Source organism: Tenebrio molitor, chromosome 2 (assembly GCF_963966145.1).
Source record: "Tenebrio molitor chromosome 2, icTenMoli1.1, whole genome shotgun sequence".
NCBI classification, from domain to species: Eukaryota; Metazoa; Arthropoda; class Insecta; order Coleoptera; family Tenebrionidae; genus Tenebrio; species Tenebrio molitor.
In genome coordinates, this window is record NC_091047.1 from 24,997,526 (window position 1) to 25,025,050 (window position 27,525).

General features: G+C 35.2%; 2 protein-coding genes and 1 long non-coding RNA gene across 3 annotated transcripts; 2 read left to right on the forward strand and 1 right to left on the reverse strand.

Moving 5' to 3' along the window:
- Positions 1–459: 459 nt before the first annotated feature.
- LOC138124742 (luciferin 4-monooxygenase-like) lies at positions 460–12,935 on the forward strand. The gene is made up of 7 exons (XM_069039901.1): positions 460–643; positions 10,705–11,246; positions 11,305–11,622; positions 11,673–12,027; positions 12,081–12,246; positions 12,295–12,414; positions 12,463–12,935. The coding sequence occupies exons 1-6, from the start codon at positions 521–523 to the stop codon at positions 12,408–12,410; spliced, it is 1,620 nt and encodes a 539-aa protein (XP_068896002.1). The 5' UTR covers positions 460–520; the 3' UTR covers positions 12,411–12,414; positions 12,463–12,935.
- A 5,970-nt stretch (positions 12,936–18,905) lies between these two features.
- On the reverse strand, positions 18,906–20,587 carry LOC138124750 (uncharacterized). Its single transcript, XM_069039908.1, has 3 exons — positions 19,916–20,587; positions 19,731–19,863; positions 18,906–19,677 (listed from the first exon to the last, which is right to left on the reverse strand). Exons 1-3 carry the CDS (start codon positions 20,206–20,208, stop codon positions 18,985–18,987), a joined length of 1,119 nt encoding a protein of 372 aa, XP_068896009.1. The 5' UTR covers positions 20,209–20,587; the 3' UTR covers positions 18,906–18,984.
- A 3,426-nt stretch (positions 20,588–24,013) lies between these two features.
- Positions 24,014–25,396, forward strand: LOC138124752 (uncharacterized). The gene is made up of 2 exons (XR_011157255.1): positions 24,014–24,864; positions 24,925–25,396. It is a non-coding gene; the product is annotated as an uncharacterized lncRNA (long non-coding RNA).
- The last annotated feature ends 2,129 nt before the right edge of the window (positions 25,397–27,525 follow it).

Genomic DNA, 27,525 nt, shown 5'->3' on the forward strand with positions numbered 1-27,525 from the left:
CATTTCGAATGTACTTATGTGATTGCTTTTTCAAAGTTATCTATGGCAATTTGAATTCTTATTCTTATTAAACCGGCAGGTAAACGCCCCTTTGTTTTTGTATTGTTTCTGTTCTTGAACAATATTTAAATTCGGCGCTGGTCGACCGCTATTCACTTTTCGTTTCTATGGTCAATTCACCAAAATTAAGTTTTTTTAAATTACCCACTAACATTAATTGTTTTAACGTTAAAAGTGTAAAAACTGCCGACGCGCGTCAAAATCTCGTTTACAACGAAGCCTGTGAACGCTGGGCGCTGACTTCTCCTGCCACGGATCGTCTGGTGAAACGTCACGTTGTTATGGAGTCATATGAAACTTACCGCACAGAGCCTTCCGTCACGAGCCGCCACTGGTTGTTACCTTGTTTTATCGTCTTTACTTATCGTTCTTAATATGTTTTTTGTGTTTCAAAAGAATATTAAATGACTGTTGATCAATGTAACTACATAGTACAGTGTAAATTCTCGTGCGAGCAACAATGGCTGAAGATAATACTTACGTGTTAAAAGGACCTTCTTCTTCGAAAACTGTTCCCAACACGTCAGTGGGAAAATTAATTTACGATCAATTGTTAACGCACTGCTGTGAACATGAAGCGATGGTAAGATATTAACAATTGTGCAAAGAGTAACGTGAAAAATGCAAAATGTATTGTATATTTGGAAATATTCTACAGAGACAAAGTCACATAACCGAACTTTGAATTTGTGAATTACAGTGCTATTATGTATTCCATGTCTACGGAACTATGTTTTCGTCAAATTTTGGTGACGGTGACTCAATTATATAGGAACTGTTCTCAAACCAACACAATTTTTATTGTTCAAGTTAAGCCATACGTTTTTAAATCTTTTGTTTTAAAGTTTTGTTTAAAAGTTTTGATGTATTTTTAAAAGGGTTTATTGCAATAAAATGTGCCTGTTGATTTTGTAATGTATGTTTAAAAATATCTGTGATCAAGTGGACTGGTGCTTGTTTTTTTTCCGTTAACGTATGGCGTAGCCTCATCACTTCATCAGCTGTTCAACCACTGATGCGAAATTTCATTTATTTAGCGAACAAGACATGTAACCAATTGAAAACACGAACTATGTTTGTAAGAAAGAAAAAAAACACAGTCTGGTAAAATACAAGTTTTTTTAACGTTCGTTACATTGAACTTGGATATTTTTAATTTTAATTAAGTAGTTGAACGACTGGATTATTAACATAACAAAATAGTTATTTTTGTATTAAGTGCGCAAAATGATTGTTTTTTGTTGGCGCATGAGAATGAGTTTTTGGTCGAGACCGTCAGGTCGAAACTTCAAACTCATTCGAATGCGCCAACAAAACAATCATCTTTCGCACGAAATACAAACACTATTTTTTCTACGACCGCATTTTGAAATTTTTGAATTTTTTAATTTTTGTAAAATTTTCCTTGGATGCTAAAATATTTGTCAAAAATGACATACTTTGCGACTTGATAACGATGCATAAATGTCACGTTTTTTTGACGGTTGTAGAAAAAATAAATTGCATTTATCTTGTTAATTTTACGTTACAAAAATTGAATGATATTTCTAAAAATAATTGTTACGTAATTTAATCAATTTTTAATCACATAAAGTAATTAACATTAGGGCGTTACCCAATAGTATATTGTTATACAGGTGTCCCCAAAAAAGAAAACGAGTCTATAACCCCCTTATTTATAGGAGTTTAACTATTTATACACCAAATGAAATAGTCCCAAGAGCTTCAATGGAAAACTGTCAAAATATTTTTTTTTCAAATGCGAACACATACTTTTTTTTGTAATTCTGATAAAGATTTTTATTCTGAAAACAACAATATATCACAAGTATACCTACACTTACACAAAAAAAAAAAATGTTAAAGAAAAGGTATCTTTGGCGGCATCTTTGCGAAATCCCTATGTTATTATTTGGTGGTCTTCATTTGTTTCAAAAGTTAGTGTTATTTTTTTTATGCGAAGTTATACTTGTGATACACTGCTGTTTTCAGAAACAATATCACAAGACTTCCCATTTTTTGCCAAGACCCGTTAGGGTCGAGTGGTTTTGCCTAAAGCAACAAACTTTGAGTCTTATAAAATCAAAATTTTCCTAAAAAAAATGGGAAGTCGAGTTATATTTGTCTAGAGTCTAGACAAATTCCCGAATGAACAATTCAAACAAACATTCGGAACAACATCACAAAACTGATTAAAGGTTAGTTTATATTCATCGTGGCACTTTTCCTGCAACAATTTACCTGTTGTATTCCAAATTGTTTTCACACTGTAGTCAATATCACTGCTGGAGTCGTTTCTAAAACGATTTTTTAAATCCATTTCGGAAAACGTCAAAATAATTTTCTGACATTTTGTTCATTAATTTGTGTTACCACCAAAAACAAAAGCCTTGTCAACGTTGTTTTTCACCGGAAGGGAGATTTTTGTCGGCTCAAGACGCATTTTCTGACCATGACTAGATTTTTTCGCGATATTCGGCACACTATTGGTCAATATCAACTGTTTTCATAACATGAGGGAATTTGTCAGAATAAAAATTTCTCAGAATTTCTAAAAAAAGTATGTGTTCCCATTTGAAATTTTTTTAACCTTGAAGCCCTTAGGGCTATACAGTGAGTTTTTTTTAAGACTGGCCATAGGGTTTTACATGCTAATTTTTCAACCCCCTGTTAACTTTTGTTCCGATGAAAATATTCAAACCATTTTTGGAATAAAGTTGGAAGATTTTTTAAACTATGGGATAGATTACAATTCAATATCCCAAACTGTCGAAAAAGTTGTGAAAAAAATATTTTCAGGGCGCCGAAATAATAGTACGTCGAGCGGCCGCCAGAGTAGCGCCATTGTCGGCTCAACCAGCACCTGACGATTTCCACTTTTGGACGCTTTCGGCGCGCTAAAATAGTAGTTTATTTGACGAGTTTGTGTGTAAATTGGGCCTTTTTTTGGCACGAATGGGCCATTTTAAAACGCGAGTTTAAAGGCCCACGAGTGCCCAAAAAGGCCCAATTTACACACGAACGAGTTGAATACAACGTTTTTTTGTTCGACGAGCCCCTTAAAGGCTCCAAATTGCTTAAAACCTTTAAAATTAGTTTGACGTTTCGTTTTGACAAGTTGTGACATTTATCGAAATCCGTTCACATAGGAGAAAATTCTCAAATTCTGACAGTGTCGAACAAAAAAATATTTTTTTCACAACTTTTTCGACAGTTTGGGATATTGAATTGTAATCTATCCGATAGTTTGAAAAATCTTCCAACTTCGTTCCAAAAATGGTTTGAATATTTTCATCGGAACAAAAGTTAACAGAGGGTTGAAAAATTAGCATGTAAAACCCTATGGCCAGTCTTCTTAAAAAAAACTCACTATACATGAATTTAGTAGACCATCTTGTAGCCTATTCACAACCATTTAATTTGGTGCATAGATAATTAAAATCGTCCGATAAATAAGGGAGCTATAGACTCGTCTTCTTTTTTAGGGACACCTGAGTTGCACAAGACAGTCATTGTCGAACGAGAGAGTTTAGAGCACGACGAGCGCAGCGAGGACTGCTCTAAAGGAACGAGAGTTGGACAAAATGTCTTGTGAAACGAGTGTAACATGCTATTTTTTTCTATTTCATCTTAATAGTTTTTTTGATCCAAAATATGGATTCAGGTTCCAATGACATCACATTTTTAACACTCTAATTTAATATCAGTACCAACCCCATATTCAATAATCACTAGTAAAAGTTATCTACTTTAAGTGCAGCAATATAATAAGCGTGGTGAAATGATATTTTAATTCAATTAATTCAATCTGCTATTTATGTCATCAATTTCTGATATAGTTTGTCCAGTGAGAGATGGGTTGACATACGCGTCACTAAATTCTACCTAGCGTAAATTATTTATTTATTTACCTTTAAGCAGTAACATTTTTGGCCCTGAAATTATGCTCTAATTAATGTAAGTATTCTAGTGCATTTTGTAGTGTTGGGCTCCAAGTCTACAATTTAAAATCTCCCAATCTCTCGCTGGACGGAGTATACCAAGTAACTATAAAAGGTTATGACGTCTTCTCATGCGTTAGTACAATTGCGGCCATGGAATTTTGGCCGTCACTTTCATGTCAATTCAAAAAAAATGGATGTAGTCTATGCTTTATTGTCATTATGATTGACTTTTGGAATTAACATCCAAAAATTTGTCAGTGTCATACTTCATTCAAATAGTTGTGAACGTGCTGCCAATACCCTATTTCAATAAAATACAGATAATATCCCTGATCCAAGATTGCACGAAATGAGGAAGCGCGTTTTCTTGTAAGTCAGTCAGCATCAAAATGACAAGTCTTGTAACAGCAGAAAGTGAGGTTACGAATACATTAGGGTCGCTTTACATCTCAACTCACTGGAATGTCAAGTGACGGCCAAAATTCCTTGACCGTAATTGTACATAACACAAACTCAAAAGTTATTTATTCTTATAACAATTGACAAGAGACATAGATAGGTGCACGGCCTTATTTTAGAAAATAAATTATATATAATAATAACTTTTTTTTGTTCGACCTGTCAGAATTTGAGAATTTTCTCTTATGTGAACGAATTTTGATAAATGTCACAATTTGAAGCTGATTTTAAAGATTTTAAGCAATTTGGAGCCTTTAAGGAGCTCGTCGAACAAAAAACGTTGTATTCAACTCGTTCTTGTGTAAATTGGGCTTTTCTGGCCTGAGTGGGCCAGTTTAAAACGCGAGTTAAATAAACTACTATTGTGCACGCCAATATTTTGATTTTAACATCAGCTTTGCTAAAACAATATTTCAAGAGTACCTATTAACCATTTATTAAAAACTGTGAAAAAATTGTATAATCACCTGGCGTATTTTTTTTTACATAAAGTAAAATTTCTGAAGTTTTTACGTTGTGAAAATTTTTTTAAACAAAAAAAAATTTACACACTACAAACTACACTATCTCCGGAAAACAAATTTAAAAAAAGTTGAAAAAGGTAGATTTGAATCGAAATTTTAATCTAAATAAAACTTAACAGACTCCTTTCGTTATTTGATTAATAAACAAACAAATAGAGTCTTCCTAACAAATGTTCTGGTTTTTTCACTTTGGCAATAAGATACCTACTTCCCTGCAAAGTTATTTTCTGCTTCACCTATGCAAATATAAGTATATCTTCTTCTTTTAATCAGTGAAAAAGGTGTTTGGTTTCCACAAAGTTTCCAGTTAATATGATATTAATTTTTACCCATTACATACAAGTACAGAAATTAACGCACGAGTACCTACATGTCATTGTTTTGTGCAAACAACATTTTTCCTACCACCGTTAACTGAAAAAAATTATTAAAATGTGATTAAATGTAATTAGAATTTAGAAAAAAATTGGTATTTACTTTTTATTCCATCAAGTTGTCATTTCACAATATTGCCAAGGGCTTTGCTAATATTTATTGGTTGCTTCAATGTTTCCGAATGTCATTTGAATTGAAAAAAAAAATGAGTTCAAGTTGTATTAACATTAATACTTGTAATAATTGTGTTATAATAAAAGTTAATCAATAAGAGTGTTAATGAGAGCCATTAATTAATTAAAATAATAAATTAATCAACACACAGTTGATTACAATATTTTTCTAATTTTGTTCCATGGCAAAAATCCAAATCGTTACATAATATTTTAATGATCTGAATACATTTCTTCTTTCCCCCAAATATTCGAACCTGCGCAAACTGCAACAAATGTGGTTGTGATCGTCATCGAAGGGGGCTACGTTGTGATTTTCTTTTGGCGGAAAATGTTCGGACTGCAAACGATGAGGGTTCCAGTTGGAAGAGTACCGCAAATAAAACACACATGTGAGGGACGCAAAATATCTTTTATTCAAAAATGCCTGTAATAACTTCGATAAAAAAAAATGAAACGAATACAAAAGGACAGAAATTAAGTTTAACGGAGTGCAAGAAATTAATTAATTGAGTCCATTACAAAGATAAACAACAAGATGAATGCAGCAACATTTAAGAAAAAACAGAAAACGGGTACATGACAGACAAAATGACAGGTTAAAGCTTGCAAAACAAGTAAACAAATTATAGTGCAGTTATTACAGACAGGGATGGATGAAAAACCCTCTTCAAAAACCGTATCCCAGGTATTACTCATATTTTCAACTCGATTAACGACAAAAACAATGTTTAATTCGGAACTACGCGGTCAAGGTACGCCAACGGGAGCTTAGAGCTGGAGGTAACAAACTCTCGGCCGCGAGGGGGCTCAGAAGAATAATCTGAATCATCTTGAGATCAAGCGACGTTTAAAGATATTCGGGTTATTAATGAACGTCAGACTATTTCACCGACCAAGGAAGAGTGACAGAGCGTCTCGGGGTCGTACGATTAGCATCCCTAAACCGCTTCTGCAAAGACGTAGGTCCGCCGTCCCCCACCAACCGTTTACCGACAAACCCCGAAGTCTCTATAACCTCGACGAAAGCTTCACGAAAACATCCGCGTAAGCAAAGACTTAGGTCCGCCTCCGCTAACGACGCTTCCTAGCCGTAGCTTCCACAGAAATTTACTAAACAACCTCCCGACCTCCTGAATGTCACCTAATCCCCATAGGATCGTACTTACAACACAAAGAAAGACCCGAGTTTAATGCAAGTGTAACATTAGACAATGATAAATTCAACAAAATAAAACGCAACCTTAAACAATGATCAAATAAAAGAGAACCAATCGAAACATTAAACAATGATCAAATAAAAGAGAACAAAGCGCAAATAAACAACGATAAAATAAAACCGCTTCAAATGGCACAAATATCAGTAAGCAACATAAATAATGCGTACGATAATCGCTGGCAATGCTACACGAAAAATTGCGGATCGGTTGCCGTTAGAAAATGTTACCGAAAGAAAAACAAAATGAACGCAAGTGATTCGGACGACGGCTACTAATTTTTGAAAGTAACAGATTGCCTGAAAAATGAACCTCCCGGAAGAAACTTAGCGATAACGCTTAAAATTAACAAATGGGCGCTTCTCGAAAGAAACAGCATGCAACAAAATGATAGCTACAACATACCGTTACCACGTGGTCCTGGTCCCAAAAAAAAGACAACGAACGTGGGATAAATTACCCGAGGTGGATTAAAACGTCGGATTCCTCACGGGGACACAAAATATATACTCGGGACGGTCGTGTAATTGATTCAAATTTAACTTACAAATTATGGAATATGGATCGCTCTTCGCACGGTGTGTTCGTTTCGAAAAACCAAACAAAAGTGAACTACCCCCTTCAACCACGCGCGCGAGAGACCGCTTCACCCCAGCTATATTTCCGCTCTCCCCAGGATTGCCAACCCCATCCCTTAGTTCCTCGCCTAGCCGCTAGTACCTTCACATTTGGCGCGCTCTGGTGGCGGTACCGGGAATTTAAATTCAAATTTTAAACTGGGTCACTACTATATGCAATAATCAAATTACCATTGACATAACAATTGACGTCAAAAAAAATAACAATTATAATCTGTCAACCTTGTAAAAAGTTAGCAGTAATTTTAATCATGGATAATCCAGAAGATATTCTGCAGGGCTTTTACAAGCTTACTCCCCCGAAGAAGTAAAGGTTTTTTATGGCAAAACTCACAGCGAATTTATTACGTGGTGTAGAGTGAAGAGCATGATACTAAGACAACCAAGATATGCTCACGCGCATGTTATCTTCTGTCTCTCTCCGTCTGGTGACGCAATCCCGTGACAAATTTTGCTCGGTCTTTGCTAAATACATGTGTTTTAGTTCGTTTTTTCCTGCGTTTACTGTGTTTTACAGTTGGTAAAAAAAAACGGGAACTGTCAGAATAAAATTGACACATTTTTACAATTTTTCCATAGTGTGAAACCTTCTTACGAGAGATAGGTTAGAATTAACGCCAAAATTCAATGTCATTTTTTAAAATTATTTGATAGGTATTGTCAAGTAGACAATTAATTGACAAACGGACAAAATCAAATTTACATTAGGAAAATTTTCGTTTTTCAGTGTGAATATGTTATTTTTTATTATTTTGTTCATTTGTGATTGTGTTTTGGTTTCTTTGATATAGTTGGATAAACAATGGTTTCCTGTGCAGTGACGGGTTGTACCAGTAACAATAATAAAAAAAGTAAACGCTATTTGTCTAGTTACCGATACTTTAGTTTTCCAATTTGAATAATTTAGCAAGAAACGTCGACTTAAGGAGGTTGAGGCGTTACACAATAATAATGAAATAAATCTAATATTTTTTTTCAATAGATTATTTCATTACATTACACACAAGGTCATTAGGAAGCTTATTAAGTAATAAATGCAATAAAACTGTTACATGTAATTTTCTACATGTTGAATGACAAATATTTTTTCTAACAAATGAACAAATAATATTAGCAGTACAAATATTAACTATGTTAGACATTGATATTTCCCGATTATTTTAAAGTTTCTTCCAATTCGGTTAGGAAGCTTTTAATTAACGAAAAAAAAATTACACATGACTACGTTCATTTGAGTTATAGGCTATGATTTTTTAATATATTAAACTACACAGTTTAGATGTTTCTATTTTTTTTAATTATTTACTTCAATAATTTTTCACAAATCGTAAATTTTACTTTTCATATTTTTTCTTTAAGTTTGCACAAAACATCCAAAAGTTAATCCATCACCTTTAAATAATTAAATAAAATAAAATAATTGATTTATAATAATAAAAAAATGATTATCCGGCCTCAACCTCCTTAATTGATGAAGCAAAAAACCTATTTTTTAGATGTAAGATGTATTTTAAAATAAGAATTCTTAATAAAAATATTAAAGAAGTCTCCAACATGCAAAAGCGCAAAATGACAAAAATTGCCAAATAAAAATATACCTATTTACAAAAATTATTTACAGTTACATTTTTTTATATTCCTTACATTATTTATCTATTCTGTACTGTGCAAATGAAAATAAAGTAGTAAGTATTACAAATACACAAAAATATCTTATATTACCGAAGTCGACTAAATTCATTTATTAAGATAAAAATTTGTTTTATTCTATAAATAACAGTTGAACCACAACGAAAGTTTCAGTAACTTTAATTAAAACAGAAATACATACATCAAAACACTGCCAAAGATATCGCCATACATCGTCCGCGACTCAAAAAAAACCTCGTAACTCCCAAAACATCTCAACATGACATCGTTACACATTTGCGTTTTTTTTTCTAGTAAGCAAAACTTGAAAATCAGTTTATTACCAATTACTTACATTATCTTTTTTAAAATAAATGTGTTAATAATTGTTACTTTCATCCGATTATTAATAATAAACATACAATGACAAAAAGTTGTATCCTGTAAAAATTTGCGTACGGGAGTTACGAGATTTTCTTGAGTCGCCGAAGACATTCTTGTCACGCGGTGACGTCATGCGCGAGTTGGTTCAAAACTCGTCGCGTAACTGATCATATCTGGTTGTCTTAGTATCATGAGTGAAGAGAGTGTTTTATGTATATAATTATATTGTTGGTTGTCTAGCAACTCAACAATGTTTTTAAGAGGCTTGTACTTCCACACTCTCCTGTCCATACATTAACTAGACTCTTTAATAAACGATTGACGAAAATTAGTTATAAACAATAAAAATTGTTTATTTCTCGATTAAGTGCCTACTTAATATAAAGCACATGTCCTTTTTTTGGATACCTCAAAAACACAAGTGTTGTATATGTCTCCTTCCCGACAGTTGTCAAGGCGATTTTAGTTACCTACCAATAAAGAAATGAAACAGTAATTGTAGGAAATGGTAATTTACCTAAACGTGAGCACTTTGCATTATTGCAAACGCGGGAAATTTCTTCCCGCAAAAGTATTTTTTGTAACGAATAACTTAAGAATATTTAAGTAACTTTTTACTATTGGCTTGGTAGCGCTTTCCGCGTCGATTTCTAGATTATTAAAATTTAAAGCGTCAATTGCGTCGGTTCATTCTTGGTCCATAATTGTTCTACAAAAATTAAAGTTCAAAATGGCCGCCATAGGCAGTTAAGCAATTGCACAATCAATTAGCTATCAAAATTACAAATGTCCTTGCTCCTGGTTATTAAATTGAAATTCAATACATTATCATATCTCACAACTTTACTACAAATCTGGGTTGAATATTTTCATGAGGACAAAAGTTAACAGGGGGTTGAAAAATTAGCATGTAAAACCCTATGGCCAGTCTTAAAAAAACGAAATGTATACTTCGTCCAGCGAAAGATTCGGAGATTTTAAATTGTATTAAATCAACCCTACACTACAAAATGCACTAGAATACATTAATTAGAGAATAATTTCAGGGCAAAAATGTTACTGGTTGAAGGATATATTTCAAATTTTGCGTGCGCTAGGTGTTATTTTCTCTGCGTAGAATTTAGTGATTTTTTTGTCAACCAATCTCTCGCTGGTCAAACTTTACCACTTTTCACGTTATGTATATCGCGAAACTAACACAAAAACGTCACACAGGAGAAAATTCTCAAATTCTGACAGTCTCGAACAAAAAAACTATTTTGTAATATTTAAGTATGTACTTACTAGGTGATGAATTTTAGGTAGATGCACGCACAGAACAGTATATTTCTTACAAAGACCTATTTTCGAAGACATGTTCTTTGGCTGCAAGTTTACAAAAATCTGGATACGACCAAAATACGATAGTGACCATCTTCAGTGAAAATTGTGTTGAATATTTCATTCCCGTCTTATCAACGTTATACATAGGTGCCACAGTGGCCCCTGTAAATAGCAACTCTACCAAACTGGAACTGACACACGCTTTAAACTTGTCTAAATCACAAATAATTTTCTGCTCTAAACAAACTTCTTCTACATTGATGGACTTGAAAAAAGAATTGGGTTTCATAAAGAAAATAATCGTAATCGACAACAAGGAAAATATTGTTGATATGGAATCGATGGATTTTTTTATTAATTCATGTTTACCTTCGAATGATCCTCTATACAGATTTGAGGTTGTCGACGTAGATATTGATAATCATCCAGCATTCGTTATGTCCTCTTCCGGGACAACCGGATTACCCAAAGGAGTTATGTTAACCCACAGAAATGTGTTAGTTACATTTTCAGACATTTAGTAAGTCAGTCAATGAGTAATAAGAATAACACTGATCGTGGGTGCGATTATTTTTCAGTGACATAGGATTAGTTCCTGAAAAAAAAGAAACAAGCAAATTTATGATTCTTCCGTTTTTCCATGTTTATGGTTTGTTTACTACATTAACCAATGTTTACTATTTGAGAAGAATTGTATTTTTAAAAAAATTCGAAGAAAATCTCTTCTTGCGTACAATTGAAAAGTACAGAATAACTATTTTGTCACTAGTGCCTCCGATTATGATTCTGCTAACAAAAAGTCCCTTGGTCAATAAGTATGATTTGTCAAGTGTTAAATACATAAATTGTGGGTCATCTACTCTGAGTAGAGAAACAGAGGAAATCCTAAAAACGAGGTTAGCTAAATCATTTTAATCCAGACTCTTCGCTGTTACCAAAAAATTAGATTGAAGGTAGACTTCATTCGACAAGCTTATGGATTAACAGAAGTTACAATGCTAGGATTGGGAATACCTATTGGTTGCGAGAAAAAAGGTTCTGTCGGTAAAGTTGTGTCTTATATGTCGAGCAAGATCAGAGATCCGAAAACTGGAAAATCTTTGGGACCAAACCAAAGTGGAGAACTTTGCTTCAAAGGAGATGCGGTTATGAAAGGTTATTATGGGAACGAAGAAGCTACTAGGAAGGCGTTCACTTCCGATGGGTGGTTTTTGACTGGCGATTTGGCATATTACGATGAAGAAGGATTTTTCTTCATAGTTGGCAGACTGAAAGAGTTAATTAAGTATAAAGGGTTTCAGGTAATTTCTGACATTGCTATTTTCAAAAGTTTTCAAAATTAGTAACTCATTAGGTGCCACCCCAAGAGCTGGAAACAATCTTGTTGAGGAATCCAAAAATCAAGGACGTTGCTGTTGTCGGTCTTCCAGATGAGGAAGCAGGAGAATTACCTTTAGCTTTTGTGGTTAAAAATTCTGATGTCGATTTAACTGAAGATGAAGTTAAAGATTTTTTGGCAGGTACGGATGGTTCTTTTTCATGTCTTGTTTAAAAATTTCTTATTTTAGATAAAGTATCTTATCATAAGCAGCTACGTGGCGGTGTCAGATTTATCAAAGAAATTCCTAAGAGTGCCAGTGGTAAAATCCTTAAGAGAAAGCTTAGCGAATTACTCAACAAATAAGCAGGTACGAATAAAAATTTTGAATCAGATGTTTGCTAACGTAAACAATTAGTTTTACAGAGTCATGGACGTTGACAAAGTGGTGCAGAATAAAACATACAGCTGTCTCAGAACTCGCGCGTCAGCCGTTAATTGCAAATTCTAATGTTCATTCCGAAACGAAGCTTGTTAATTTTTAAATTACAACGATGTTAATTTAACCAATCACACACATTCTTTCTTAGAGGCAACTTTATGAAATAAATATTTTTAGGAAATGGCTTTAGACGTTGTTGTTAAAAAAAATAGACACGTGAATTCTTGTACAGTCTGTGTTTATGGAATATATATTTGTAGTTGTAAAAGGGTAATAATACAGTTAATATTTTAAAGAACATGTTTGACGGATGTACATTAAATTTAGTTTATTAAAAGTTAATAGAGAGGATAAATATCTAATATTTGTAAACTTAACCATTAAGAGAAGATGATTGGTGTATAGATCATAGATTTTAATATTGACATTTAATAAATTTAATACTCGTATAACAGTTTTAATTTGGCCAAAATTTGGATGGGTGCTCACCTGGCAAATCGCATTCCGGGGTAACTTCAACTCTCAGGTTTCACCACTTAATGTTAGTATTGTTAGTAATGTATAAATAAATTCCGAGATGGATGTAACGCAGAACGTCGACGCATAACAACCTACAGTGTTATTATAAATTATTGTCGCATCGCAGTTGGCGTTGAAAACCCACACAAATTTTGGATGTGCCGCCAGTCTCGCACGTTAGACAAACTAGTAGACAGATTTTCACTACCGCCGGTATCGCCACATATCGGTGATACTAGTCTCACTCATGTTATAAGGCTTGCGGCACATTCAACTACGTCACCAACGCCAACTGCGATCGGACAATCATTTATAATAACCCTGTAATAATATAAAAACTAGTGCTTTCAATGGAAATATTTACTTGATCGAAGCATCAGTAATGATAAATGAATTCAGCCTCGATGTCGATGTCCTTGGTTTAACAAAGACTTTATTCTACTTGTCGAAGAAAAACAAAGGGTGTGGTTAAAATTTAAAAAGTCTAGTACAAATTAAGATTATGAAAAATAAATCAGAGTAAATTTAAAATTAAATGACACTCTATTGATGCTACAAGTACAGTGTGGAATAAAATGATTTACATCTAGTTATCTTTGGAATTTTTTGCACATGTAAATTTTCCTGTACCGCTCTACTTTTTTTTCGAAGTGCCGAACTGTTAGTTCTGTCAATAAATGTCATCAATCGAATTGACAATTGTTACAATTTACTAAATTGAATTACCTAACAAACGTTGGTGACCACTTTCAACACTAGCTGTGACTTGCTTTTGTTAGCTCCTTTTTAATTTCAATCTCAACTTTGCATTCATATCATCCCTTCGCAATAAATCACATTTGGAATTTGGAGATATATTTTGAGGTTAGGCTTTTTTTTTTGTAGAGCGGCATTTCGTATTTTTACAAGGGTAATGCAAAGGTAACTAGATGTAAATCATTTTATTCCACACTGTATAAAAAGTTCACACACTTTTAAAGACAGACTACGACCATTCTCATTAGCACAGACAATTTCATCTCAACTTACTTAAACTCTTCATAGCGAGAACGCCCTCTTCCTGCAGTTGACGAAGCTGAGGCTTTCTGGCGAGAATTGTACGAAGTGTTGGAACAACTGATTGAAACTACACGCTTGGGGTGGGAGGGACAGCCGGACATCGCGGGAGTTGGGGTGAGGAGTCTTGACGGGAAAACGAAAATTCGCTTCGCCGGTTGTCAATGATATAGCGAGTTTCTGGTAGAAGTTATTCTTTTCCATCCACGGAGCTGTGGTCAAAAGACTAACGAATTCCCGTCCCTTCGTTGTTGGTAGAAGGCAGAAGGTTTCTCCCGAAAACCGGAGATTTATCCAAAAAAAAATGAAATGATCGCCCAATTACGAGGGTCATCCAGAAAGTAAGGTTACAAGGGCTCCTGAGGCCGGGGGAAATGTTTTGTTTCGAAGTTGGCGCTCCTGGCATGTAGGGGGGATCCTAGCTGTCGGTTTGTTTGGTCCTGCGTGTTTGTCGGTCATTTTGTTCAGCCACAATAAATTTTTCCGATGGAGAGGTCGTCGCGCGCTCCCGCCACCTCCGTTTTGCACAGGAAGGAAAAGCTTTTCTGGGTTCTCGTACATACCTCAACACCAAAATATTTATAGGTGTGCTCTACGAGAGAATCTTGGCTGCGATTTTTCTCGTGTGGCAGGATATTTATGAACAGCGAGGTTCTAAGAGGGGCCTGGGTGTATTACAAGAAGGCTTTTGACGGCATTTCCCATGCGCCCACTTTACATCGTTTGGGAAGCCTGAAAGTCTACCTGCATTGAGCAGTTGATGCGTCTTTGCTGTACTGCGTGTCTTTCCTGTCTTTTTCGTAGAGCTGAGGAATGCTACAGGATGTCTAGTCGGTCCACCTAATAAAAGGAACATCAAGGTCACCCATCTGTTTTACATGGATGGTCGTAAGGTGTACTCATCTAATGAGAAGAAGTTCAGAGCTCTTCTGGACAATCCCACCGTCGGCGCCGTAACAAAGGCTCTCCGCGGCGTACACAAGGCGCACAGATCTGGAGTCGGCCAAGAACAAAGTTGTTGAACATCTCCAAAGGGAGACTCTGCACCCTAAATCCTCCGCCCAACGGGTGTATCTTTCCAGATAACAAGGAAGAAGGGGACTGATGAGCTTGGAGGGCCTACACGATCGGTGTAACTGCTCGAGTTCTGAGAGATCGAAATCCTCTAATTCGTCTGGTTACGGTCTATGAGTTGGAAGAGTTGTGAGACTTCTTATTCAGGGTTTCACGTAGAGCTGCCCAATGTCTTAGATTATCTTTTGCCGATCTTTTGACTCCGAGGCTGTTCAGGAAAATAAGCAGCGATATCAGGAAGGCTGAGGAGCAATGTCTATCTTCCGGCATTGGACCGGCGTAACGCGGATCTGGGGGTGGTTTATTACCACCTGAAACATGTGTACGATTTGGACGCAACATCCGTTCTGCTGTGGAGATCAGGGGAGAATGCGGAGTGCCTAATTTACTTGAATTACGCATTTATCTTGGTCAGACTATGCCGGATATCATGTTTTGATCTCCGAGCCAAGACCATCACTGTGATTGAGCTTTCCTGTCCGGCAGAACCTAACATGGGCGTAAAAGGAGCGAAAATACGAGGAGCTGATGTTCTAGCTAAGGGCGTTGCATCCGGACTACGAGGTCAAGTTAGCTGTCTTCATAAGCGATCCCTTTCTGCAGCGTCAAATCCACCTTGATGGCCTACAGGATCCAAAACGAAGTCTTCTCTTAGTTCTCTCCACTTACTGCGACGTCATGGAGTGGCACATTAGAAAATGCTGTGCCCCATCGCCAGGATGTGGGACTAGTGCAACACTCTATGGGTGAATAATATTAATAACTAGCTGACCCGGCGAACTTCGTACCGCCTCAGAATCAATAAATGTTGTGTAACTTATTTTATTAGCTGAATTGAATGAAGTTTATTTATTAAGATAAAATGAATAATCAAAATGAAAGAGATTATTGGTATTCACGTCACGTGATGTGCAAATGTGATTAACTCCGATGAATTTACGACAATTCATTGATAGAGTACTGAAAAATTAAGATTTTTCGGTAAATTCATTTGCAAGAAATGAGAGCATAATGAGTAGTAGAGCAAATTGCTGTGTCCCGAGTTGTAACTAACTATACAGTGAATTTTTTATCAATGAACCATAGGGATTGACATGGTGTAAACTTTATTACATGTCCGAAAAATAATTTTGAAATTAGCAATAGAAACACCATTGACGCGAAATAAAGTTTATACTTTATACCATGTAAATCTCTATGGTTCATTGATAAAAAAATTCACTGTATAAAAATAATCCAGAATAAACACTCACCATAAACGGAAATGAGTTTGGTTGGGATACAGTCAACATCTGACGGGAAGAAAATATGGAAAATTAAATTAAAAATTAGAAAGAGAATTACTAAGCATAAGCGTGTTTGTTGGAAACATTTTGTAGATGAAGATTTTGTTCCACTGGTTTGGACGCACTGTTCACTTGTTTGATAGTTTCGAGGTTAGGTATGCCGCACAGCAATAAATGTTCAACCCTAAAACAGCTTCCCCCGCGACGTAGCATTACTTGGGGTAGCATTTAAATAATTGCAGACAGTTGACGTACTTAAATGCATAATTAGTTATACAGGGTGGTCCCGATATAACCTGCCAAAAAAATTCTGGGTCATTAGAAGGATCTAACAAGTCCAAAAAACCCCCCTTCGTTAGGTCCAAAATAATGGGGATAAATTAACCCCTATCCACACCCATTCGACGCTGCTGACCACAAAAATACGTGCCTACTCAGGAGTTAATTGTTGGTGTTTGTAAGGATGACAGTACATATCTAAGCAACATAGGTACCTGTATCGTTTATGACAAAACTCAAATCTGACAAACTAAATCAAATTAATGACATTTATTGAAAACGCTGTACACTGCGTGCGTTAATTCACCAGCTTATTTAGGTACAAAAGCTAATTTTGTAGACTGAGATGAATGAGTAATAAATAAAGTGGTGTTCCTCAATGTGTAAATAAATGTAGAGGTAGTGTGTGCAAAATTGTGGAAGAACTGTGTAATAAGAATATCGTCTTAATTGTGGTTAAATAGCCAAAATAATGTATTGAATAAATTTATTTACACTTTACATATTCGTACTTTCAACTCTAACTGAGAATATCTACTAACTAATGAAAGGTAAACTAGACTAGAAACATTATTTTATAATAAATGTTCTGTGTGCCTTCCGTTGGCATTTAAGCACATTTGAGTACGCTGGTACCAATTTTCATGAACAGAATTCAGCATTTCTGGGTTTTTACGAATCTGGTTCGCGGCGTCTGTTACGCGTTTGTGGAGTTGGCTTTTTGTATTTATTTCAACTTCGTATACCAAATCTTTTGTGTGGCCCCAAAAATTGAAATCCAGAGGAGTTAAATGGAGGATCGGGGACGCCATCGTATTGGAATCAGTCAGAACCAACCTCACATAAATGCAGATGTAGCTCCACAAAAGTACAACGAGACGGAAGGACTCCTTCAGGAAAACGCTCGCCGTATGGTAGCCTTGCCGGTCTTGAATTACCACGTGTTTCGCCATGGAATAAATGCAAATCGGCGTATTCTTGTTTCGTGAATTTCATAACTTTTTGAAGGATTCGCAAATTTAAAATTAAACTTGACAAATGTCATAGGTGTTGCAGGTACCGTTGCTAAAGACATCGCAGCCAAGTAACCAGAATTACCTTTTTAAAACCGATTAACTCATTAGCGTACAGCAAATTTTGACCAAATTTTCAATTATTTTTATCTCGAAAACGAAAAGACTTTTATTAGAAACTTTTTTTGTGTATGAGTTCTACTCATCGTCACCTATTACTGGATTTCTTCTGGCAGGTTATATCGGGACCACCTGTATACAGGTGCGATACACTGAATAAGTGAATAAGCCCATTTCTAGCGTTAGCCATGACATAGCAGCGGGTATGTTCGCAATTTCTGCACGGATGTTGGCCTTGTAGGGTCCTTTGATGGTTGATATAAACGCGAGATTAAAAAAAAAAACACAAACAAAATTGCAAGGGGACAAATCGGGCGAGCGGGCTCTCTACTACAAATTGCCCGTTATTGAGGTGAGACTCCAGTTCTTCGTCTTGTCACACTCCCGGTTTGTCTGAAATCATGGTCTGAACGTAGTGACCCATGTAATAATTGATTTTTGGTTCGCGACACGACCCAACATTGAAGCGATTTCGGAAGGGTTGCGATCACAGAAAATCAGTTTGAAAAGTAGACCTCAACGGCAAACGCAGGCTTTCTACTCTTCCAACGCATGATGGCAGCTGACAGGGTTATGGAACAAATCTTTAAAACCACGGCTTCCGAATGAGACCACTCCCGTCCCATTACGACCCCTACAGTCTGAATAGCGCGCATTTCAAAAAAGGAAGTTATGTTGTCGCACCCTGTACAATGCAAAAGTAGGTGTTGTTGATCACCATTGATCACACTTGGTGTTAAAACTCAGCTGACGTTAAATCTCAATTAAGTTCAAATTGTCGATGCGCGCACAATGACAGATGTCAACCTTTCAAAATTAATTAATCGGGGCGGAGACAAATCCAACAATATAAAGATCATAAAAATCTGTCCAGCCCTTCTTGAGTTATTGTTTTATATATATAGGGTGTTAGGGAATGGTCTCTCAAGAATGTCGGGGTGAGCTTCTGAGGGAAAATATGGTCGAAAACCTTAATACCATTTTTTATTCCATCCTAAACGATAAAATGGTATTTTATCTACTGTTTTCTTCATGGTAAAATGAAGTTTTATCGTCTAGAAAAATAAAATAATTACATTTTCACAAGTTTCTTTATTCTTTTTTAATCAAAATTACAAACGTCTGAATTGAAATAACCGGAAATAACATTGTTAATAAAAATTAAATGTGCACTTTTTAAACACTTTTCCACCACATTTGACAGTATTCTCGTTAGCGACATCTTTGCTTTTGATGAAGTTAACGACATCCTCACTTTTGATGAGGTTAGCGCCACTGCAACCAGGTAATTCGTTTGAAAATCCTTGACAATTCTTTGTGCTGCTTGTTCCCATCAAAATTCTGTTACAAATTTCCTTCTTATTTTCAACTGATTCATCAATGTAGCCTTCTACAACCGAATTCGATTTCCAGCCACCATGTCTCTTCATCATAAGCGTGTTAGCTCCAGTGTTCGCCAAAAGAGTAGCACTTGATCTCCTAAAGCAATGACCAGTGTAAGATTTAGGTAATGGCAGCTTTAAAAATTCCGCTATCATTCGGGGCATCTTGTAAAATGTGTTAATTCCCACCACTTGCTTTGTACATTTTTCATTGCGATAACCCAAAAAGAAACTCTTGGTTGGTGTATTTGCAGGTCTTAAATCACTATATTTTTTGTATAAAGCCAACTTGCTAACTCCTATTTTCGTATTATCCACAATAGTAAACATACGCTTCTTATTCGTTTTTGTTTCGGGAACTTGTATTATCAGAATATTATCTCGATCTTCGATATCGTCAATTTTCATTTTGTGTAATTCATCCATTCTGCATCCTCCGCCGATTCCCATGACCAAGGCAACCTTTAGATAATTTACTTAATATTGAGTGAAACTACCATAATAAAAACACTTACCTTTATCAACAAGTAAATCTTATCAGGTGCATCCTCCAAAAATTTGTTAAAATGTTCCCTCTCTAACACATTTGATTTAATCGGTGTGTAGGTTGAGTATTCTCGCTTAAGGAAAGTCTTCAGACTCAAAAATCTAAAAAAATAAACGTTTTAATTATAATATTCAAAATAATCATTCTTCTTACTTTGATATGTCTACTTGTTCCTTGATCAGTAAGGTACTCTTCAACTTTGAATAACAACTCCACAATGTTGAAGCCTTATACTTTTTTACCTTTTCTGCGAAGTACGATAGCAGGACTTCTTCTGATACACCTTTTATGTTTCTGCTTTTCCTCCAGGCACAGAAAATATTGTATTCTTTTTCATACAACGATACAGATTTTCGCGGCAATAAATTTTCAATAACAGATCTGGCTTCTTTAATAATATCTTCAGGAACATACAATTCATCTTCATTAAGGAAAGATTGGGCCATTATTTCCTCAAAAATGAAACACTTTCACGACGCTTTCACGAAACTGCTTTTAACTTTGTTGATAAACAAATTATCTCGGTAACCGACTCCCATGCCAACAGCCCCCGCTTTGAGTTTCTAATGTTTAACATCCATTGTTGTTTTTCTGTTTTTGACGTTTTTTTGATTGTTGAATTTTTTTGACGTTTATAATTGTCATAATCAAAATAATTCAGTAATTCAATCGAAGTAATGGAGGATGGAATAAAATTTTGTATTGTACACGACGATAAAATTCACCATTATCTTCTCGAGCGTATTAGCCTCTCGGCTTACGCCTCGAGGCTTAAACCGCTCTCGAAGATAAAATAAAATTTTATCGTCTTGTATAATAAATAACTATTTCCTAACATGAATGGTTTTCTCAAAGATAAACATTTAAAATGGTGCCCCACTGTTTGGGAGCTTTTGCACCATTTTATTGTTGTAATAATTAAATAAATAGTTAAAGTTCTGAAATGAAAGTTAATTGCTTAGCAACTAAAATACAACAATGCCTTTATGTCAGATTTTATCGAGTACCTACTGTTAAAATGACGTTTCGGTTTTGAATACTTCCCTTGGACATCTCATCAAAAACTACCAGGATTGCATTTTTTAAGGTCAAAATCAATAATTCATTCGAAATAGTTATCTAGATTCACCGCAACCTTGAAGTAAGTCTCCTTTTATGGCTGCAATAAATTGAAATTATTTCTGCAGCTTTATTTGTGATACCACATCTCGATTTGAAATCGAGCACTAACCACCTAATACTACTAATAAGATTCGTTAATTTTTGTGTAACTTTATTTATTTGTATTGAAAAAAATCATAATAAATGTCCTCCGTTTGCCCTAATACAAGCATTAGCATGCCTTCGGACGCCAGCAGTAGCCTTTCCGCTATATTCCCCATGCACAAAATACATATTGTAACTTTTCGACTTCCTTGACTTTTCCTCGATGATTTTTTTTTCTCCCTCATTTGGTGTATTGTTGGTTGCCGCATTCCCTCGGATGTTATTTTTGCGGAAAAATACGAAACAAAAATAATGAGAAAGAAATATTTATGGATCCTACGTTGTGTTTTATTTTTCATTTTGTTTAATTAGGTTCTAACGAGAGGCCATACCTTGTGAAGGTTTTTCCAAATAGAATTAAAACGATTGAGCACACTTCACTTAAATTTTATTTAACAAATAATCGACTGTGGTGGTGTTTGGTCCCAACAAATTATAGAAATAAATAAATGAATTTAATAACAGAGGTTGGTGGAAATTTGACCCAATGAAATTTGACTCTCGGCCCACGAATTGAGATCTGACTCATGAATAAATGACTAAGCTGGGCAAATATATGAGTTTATGGTGCGAACAGCATTATACGAGTTTGAGATGCGAACTATGTGATCCGGATTAGATTTGAATTATTTCCCCCAATGGTTTAAACTTGTCGAGAGCACGTCGCCCCAATCGGGAAATACAAGAAGATCACATACTTCGCGATAAAGAATTTAATTCAAGATTCTAAAGAGTCACGTGGTCATCAAAAGCTCAAAGAAAATAATATAATCTTTACTTTAGAACGATAAAGAACTAAATGCTGTTTGACTAATTTAATCACGACTACAAATAATGTACAAGAATTAGACAACTAAGTTACCTTGTAAATGTAAAGCATGTGGTCACAAAATGGCTGTTGGAAGTACTGAACGTACCCCCGGTTACTTTGGAGATCAAACCCCGAGTTAATCAAAAAAGCCCTGTTTCCCGTCCCGCAATCGGTTTTATCATTTCTGGCGCACCCCCCTTTCGCAACCCCTACTTGACCAAAGTGACCAATCAGCTCGGTTTCCGTTTTTCCACCATCATTTTAAATTTTTAAATTTAGACTTTTGTTAGGACCAGACCGAATGTACATAATTTGTTGTTGAATTAGAACTCTGAAAAAGAACACTAAATTACTGACTCTATACAATAATAAACCTCAACATCAAGAAACAAACACAATCTAAAAAATGGAACAAACAGAATTAACAGGAACACTGAATTACCGACTCTATACCATAACAAAAATCAGCACCAAGAATCAAACATAATTAAAATGAAATAAACATAATTAAAATGTGACAAACAGAATTAAAATGATACAAACATAATTAAAATGAATCAAACACAATTAAAATGAAACAAACAGAATTAAAATGAAACAAACAGAATTACAATGAAACAAATTAACCTTATTTTGAAACCTAAATTGGGCTTGAAACGCTGTTACGTAATTGTCATGTCATGCAACTAAATTCCGTTGATCTGCTACTTCTAAAAATTGTTCTACATTGGTTTGATTCCCCAAAACCGTTCTAATTAATAATTACTTCGTAAATTTCATTCTCTCTCTCTCACTCACACGTCTGATTTCTACGACTACCTGGCTTTACCGTTACCCGGTCCTCTGTGTTTTCTACCGACTCCCTTTCTACTTTGCTTTGTTACTTTTCTAACTAAAAGTGCAAACAATTCTATTTCTTTTCTACGATAAAGCGCTCTGTTTATAATTTGCAATTTTCGCCCTTTAATTACAAATATGCCACAAATTTGAGAATGCTAAAAAAGTAAATTAACCTAATGAACATTAATTTTGTTGTTCTCTCAATTTGAAACCTGCTAACATCAAATTCATTAATTCAATTATCCCCTGATTTTAACTGGACCATCCAAATTGTCGAACTTGTAGTTACAATAAATTTATTGCAACGCTTCTTTTCCCCTGAACACTTGTTCCCCTTGGGCTATGTTTTGCCCCGGACGCGTACCTGCATTTTCAAAGAAAGGTTGGCAGATTTCACTTGAGGAGTGTGGTGCCACTCTTGTGAACAAAGCAACAATAAAATTTACAACTGACCAGCATTTCCGTCGCAAATGAACGGTATTTCAAATATTTCATTGAAATTATTTTTAAAATTAAAATTCTTAATTTATCGAACCTATTCGGACCGTTACAATATCTGCATACTCCTCGATAGAATATTCAGGCATTGTAAACGATTGCAGTCTTAGCAGGCGACGGGTAAAAGATAGATCAAATTAAAATGTAAACTTTGACAGTAGTAAATTTCGAATCGTTACCAAGCAATCATTTTTAAGTCGAAACATACAACATTTTTTTTCGTGCACAAACCAATTTTTCAGCAGTCCCAAAACAGCAGGGAACAATTTTATTTTCAGAAAACGGTGTAATTTATCCAAAAACGGTATAAAGGTTTTCGACCACATTTTCCGTGATAAATTCACCCTGAAATTCTTGGGAGACCATTCCCTAACACCCTGTATAGAGATTACACCAGTTAGGAATGAAAAGTATAACCTTAAATGGGAATCTCTTATGAACGATTTTTAGGAAAAGTGGAAAATTATGGTTTACCCAACAAAATATTTTATTATTTCTTGGATTTGTTTCATAATTGCTGTTCTTATAAGAATGCGTAAGTATGAAACTTCTGTTTAAAAATTGCAGGAATTCGTTGAACCTTAATTGATCTGATTAACTACTTTATTAACTGTGCTCTCGCTGTCTATTCCACAAACTTGACCTTTAAGACACACTTCCCCCACAAATTTGATCGGGATTGTTTAAAAACTTCACAGTAAATGCTCGTAGTGAAAGAAAACAAAGGAATAGATTCCCTTTACTGTTGTAAATCTAAGTAATCGTCGGCATTATCTATTTTTACATTATTTGTCTAATGAAATAAAATCTTTGTGTTGATAACAAGTCCTATGTGAAATGTTTCAGTCTGACGGTTGTTACACATCGCTGAACTTGCTCTTAATATTTCCTAATCTTTTCTTACAAGAAGATGGATGTCTTGGAAGTGCGCCCTGAAATTGCAGATTTAGTTAAAAATGTTGCTCGAGAGCAAGGACTAACAAGCTGTGTTATAACGGATGTGAAACTCAACGCAAAAGGTGAGGGATTTTTGGGGCAAATTTTTACCATTAGAGTAAAAGATCGAAGTAGCGAGAAACTATTAGACGTCATAATAAAAGCAGCGTTCACGGATGACAAAATTCGAAGAATAGCCTCAATAAGAAAATGTTTCGAAAATGAAACATATTTTTATTCGGAAGTGTATCCCGTTTTAAAGAATGCAGCTACAATTGATGGGCAATTTTTTCCAAAATGTTAGCAAGTATCTATGGAAAACGGAAATGAAATGCTGTGTTTGGAAAATTTAAAGATGCAAAATTTTGAAGTCTATGATAAGAGATCTATCTTGGATGATGAACATATTGGTTTGATTTTAAAAACGTATGGACGTTTCCACGCTCATTCGTTTGTGCTACGTGCTGAACAACCAGAAGAATATTCAAAAATTGTCAGCCGCTTTCATAATATGTACGAAGAGTTAACCAAAGAAGCAAACAGTGTGTTCAGATACGAGTTGTTAGAACATGGAAGACTCATTCCAACATATCTGGTTCCTGGTGAAGATGATAAAATAATATAGAAATTTGAAAAATACACAGGTGATGGTTTTTTAAACGTATTTGCAGATACGATAAAAGAACCTGGCGATTATTCGGTCATATTACATGGAGACTGTTGGAGTAACAACATGATGTTTAAATATGAGGTTTGTTTAAAAAATTAAATTACATTGTCTCAAATCAAAAATAGCAATCATTATTTTCAGACGTCGGAATTTGGTAGGAAACTTACCAACATGCGCTTATTAGATTTGCAATTTGTCAAAGTTGGTAGTCCTGTCTGCGACTTGTCTTACTGCTTCTACTCGGGCGCTTCTACAGCAGATTTTAATGATTTGGATAAATATTTGCGAATCTACTACGACAGTTTTTCATCGTTTTTGACAGAAGTAGGCGCTGATCCTAGAGTAGTGTTTCCTTTCGAAGCGCTGAAACAACATTGGAAGAAATATGCGATGTTCGGAGTGTGTATGGCTTTTTTGGTACTGAAGTTGAAAGCTACAGAACAAGAAGATATTATAGATCTTACAGACGATTTTGACGAAAGTGATATGTCTGAAATGATTGCTAATCTAAAATTTAACCAAGACGATTACAAGAAAAATGTTAGAGAACTTATTTACCACTTGAACGAGATTGATGTTTTGTAATTTTTTTAAATAAATCCTTTATTATGCAGCACTGTGTGAACCGTTCTCTTCGTCAGGAATAATCTTTAACACATTGGGTCATATGCATAAACCATTAGCAAATGCTTCTACTTGTATTAGTGAGAGATAGAAATACATGGACTCTATTAGATAGAAAAAGACAAATATATACAGGGTGATTTACGAGGAATAATGAGCCCGACGGAATAGAAAATGCAACCCGCAATTCATCAGGAGAAAAACCCGGACATTTACCGCTTCGATGTCCGGCTTTTTGTTGCAATGTATTGTGGGTTGCATTTTCTATTCCGTCGGGCTCATTATTCCTCGTAAATCACCCTGTATAGTATAAGCAAATGCTTATTCTTATGCATACTACCCAATGACACCAAAACTTGGATTCTTCTTCTTTCCAGACTGTTGGTAAATTCTCCTTATTTGGTGGTAGTACAGATAAGTGTTTTAATAGGGTGTCTCTTCTGCTGTGACAATTTGTTATCCTTAAGAGGAAGAAATTCATGTATATTCTCGATAAGAGGAAAAACGAACATTATAATATTACATTAATGAATTTTGCAATAATATTTTAGATGTACTAACCAAGTGTGGAAAAGTATCGGTCAGAATAAAAATGAAGGTCTCATAAGATTTATGGGTAACCCTTTTCAGGTGAGCTGTTTGTCAAGGACCCATTTCACCATTAATGCCGGACAACAGTTGTTTGAGTGGAGTGGACATTGGAGGAGCCTCCCCGACTATGAAAGCTCCAAGGAACAAATGGCCAATGCGTTTTGCCAATCCTTAGTTGCAAAAAGATCACATACTTCGCGGTAATTGTTTAAAATTAATTAAATGGAAGATTATTAAAATATGTATATATTTTTTTAAATAACTGAGAAAGTAATTTACCTTCGTGTAAGAAAATAATTAATAATAGTTTTAAAATTATATCTTGAATTCAAATACCTAGGCCCAGTTTATAGAAAGAGAATTAAATATTTAATTCGAACTAAATTTTAATACGCGATTAACCCATGAATCCGAAACTTCGATTGGTTCAATCTGATCACGTTGAGATACCCGCTTTTAAATTCAAACCAACCGCCAACAAAAGCCGATGTCGGTACCGTCAGCGACCGCTAGGGGCGGGGGTGAAAGTCGACAGGGGATGAACGGCCATGTTTTTTTTTTGGGGACACTGGTCTTGACTGCAGAGTAGTACAGAAGTACTGTGTAATTTTCTGTGTTCAAATTGTGCGATTTTAGTTGTTTTTGTTATTGAACTGTGCTAAAGGTTGTTGTCCAGCTTCTGGTTTTGAACTAGGTATGTGTTTGGGGTACTAAAATTATTTCTGTTTCGCCCGAAATGTAGTTTAACAATAATAAGACACAGATGGGTCGCACGTGGGTTTGTGATGCTTCCACCATGTTTAAAAAAATTATCTCGACCATCCCCATGAATACATAACGCTTTTAACATTATTTTATAAGCTTGCGAAGGAGCGTAAGGCAGCTTGGTTTTAGCTTTGAAAATTTTATGAAATTGTACGAATCACGTTTTCTTTTTGTTGTCAAATCAGGTTTTACAATTCACTAACTTTCCTAAAAGAAAAGGACACCAAGTTTTAGCGTGGGTCTGTGGCTTTCACTTTTTATAAGCGCACTCCCTCATTTTTGATCCCCTTTTTAATTATTTCGCGTGAACCTTTTGGTGCACCAAGTATCTATTTATTGCTCAACACTAATCAAAATTTTAAAGTTTTTACTTTCCATCCCGGTAGCAACCAATTGGGTTTATATTGCAGGTATCTGCGCGGGCTTTTCCTTATCCAGGGATATTCTACATTTAGTTATTTCCATCGTTTAGGTCCTGGCGCCCTACATATTATTCAGGGCGCCACCTTACGTCGATAAACCGGCTCAACTAAGGTAGGGTCGATCGCACTGTGGTTTTAAATTTTTATGTATGTGTTATTGGTTGTTACTACTTTTCCATCCCAAATTGAAAGTGTTCTTAGGTTACTCCGTCAACAAAGCTTTGTCGCGGTTTCGTTTGCATTTTCCAGTTACTGTAAATGTCAATTCTTCCTTATCACGAGGGTCTCTCTCTGTTTGAGGGGTTTAGTTTCTCCTAACATCCAATCGTTGAACGCAACC

Coding starts and splice junctions, on each gene's coding strand:
- LOC138124750 (XM_069039908.1), bottom strand. CDS start 20,208: ATGGCCCAATCTTTCCTTAATGAAGATGAATTGTATGTTCCTGAAGAT. Junction 19,864..19,915: donor GAACAAGTAGACATATCAAA/GTAAGAAGAATG, acceptor TTATTTTTTTAG/ATTTTTGAGTCTGAAGACTT. Junction 19,678..19,730: donor AGATTTACTTGTTGATAAAG/GTAAGTGTTTTT, acceptor AATTATCTAAAG/GTTGCCTTGGTCATGGGAAT.
- LOC138124742 (XM_069039901.1), top strand. CDS start 521: ATGGCTGAAGATAATACTTACGTGTTAAAAGGACCTTCTTCTTCGAAA. Junction 11,623..11,672: donor GAGGAAATCCTAAAAACGAG/GTTAGCTAAATC, acceptor CCAAAAAATTAG/ATTGAAGGTAGACTTCATTC. Junction 12,247..12,294: donor AGTTAAAGATTTTTTGGCAG/GTACGGATGGTT, acceptor TTCTTATTTTAG/ATAAAGTATCTTATCATAAG.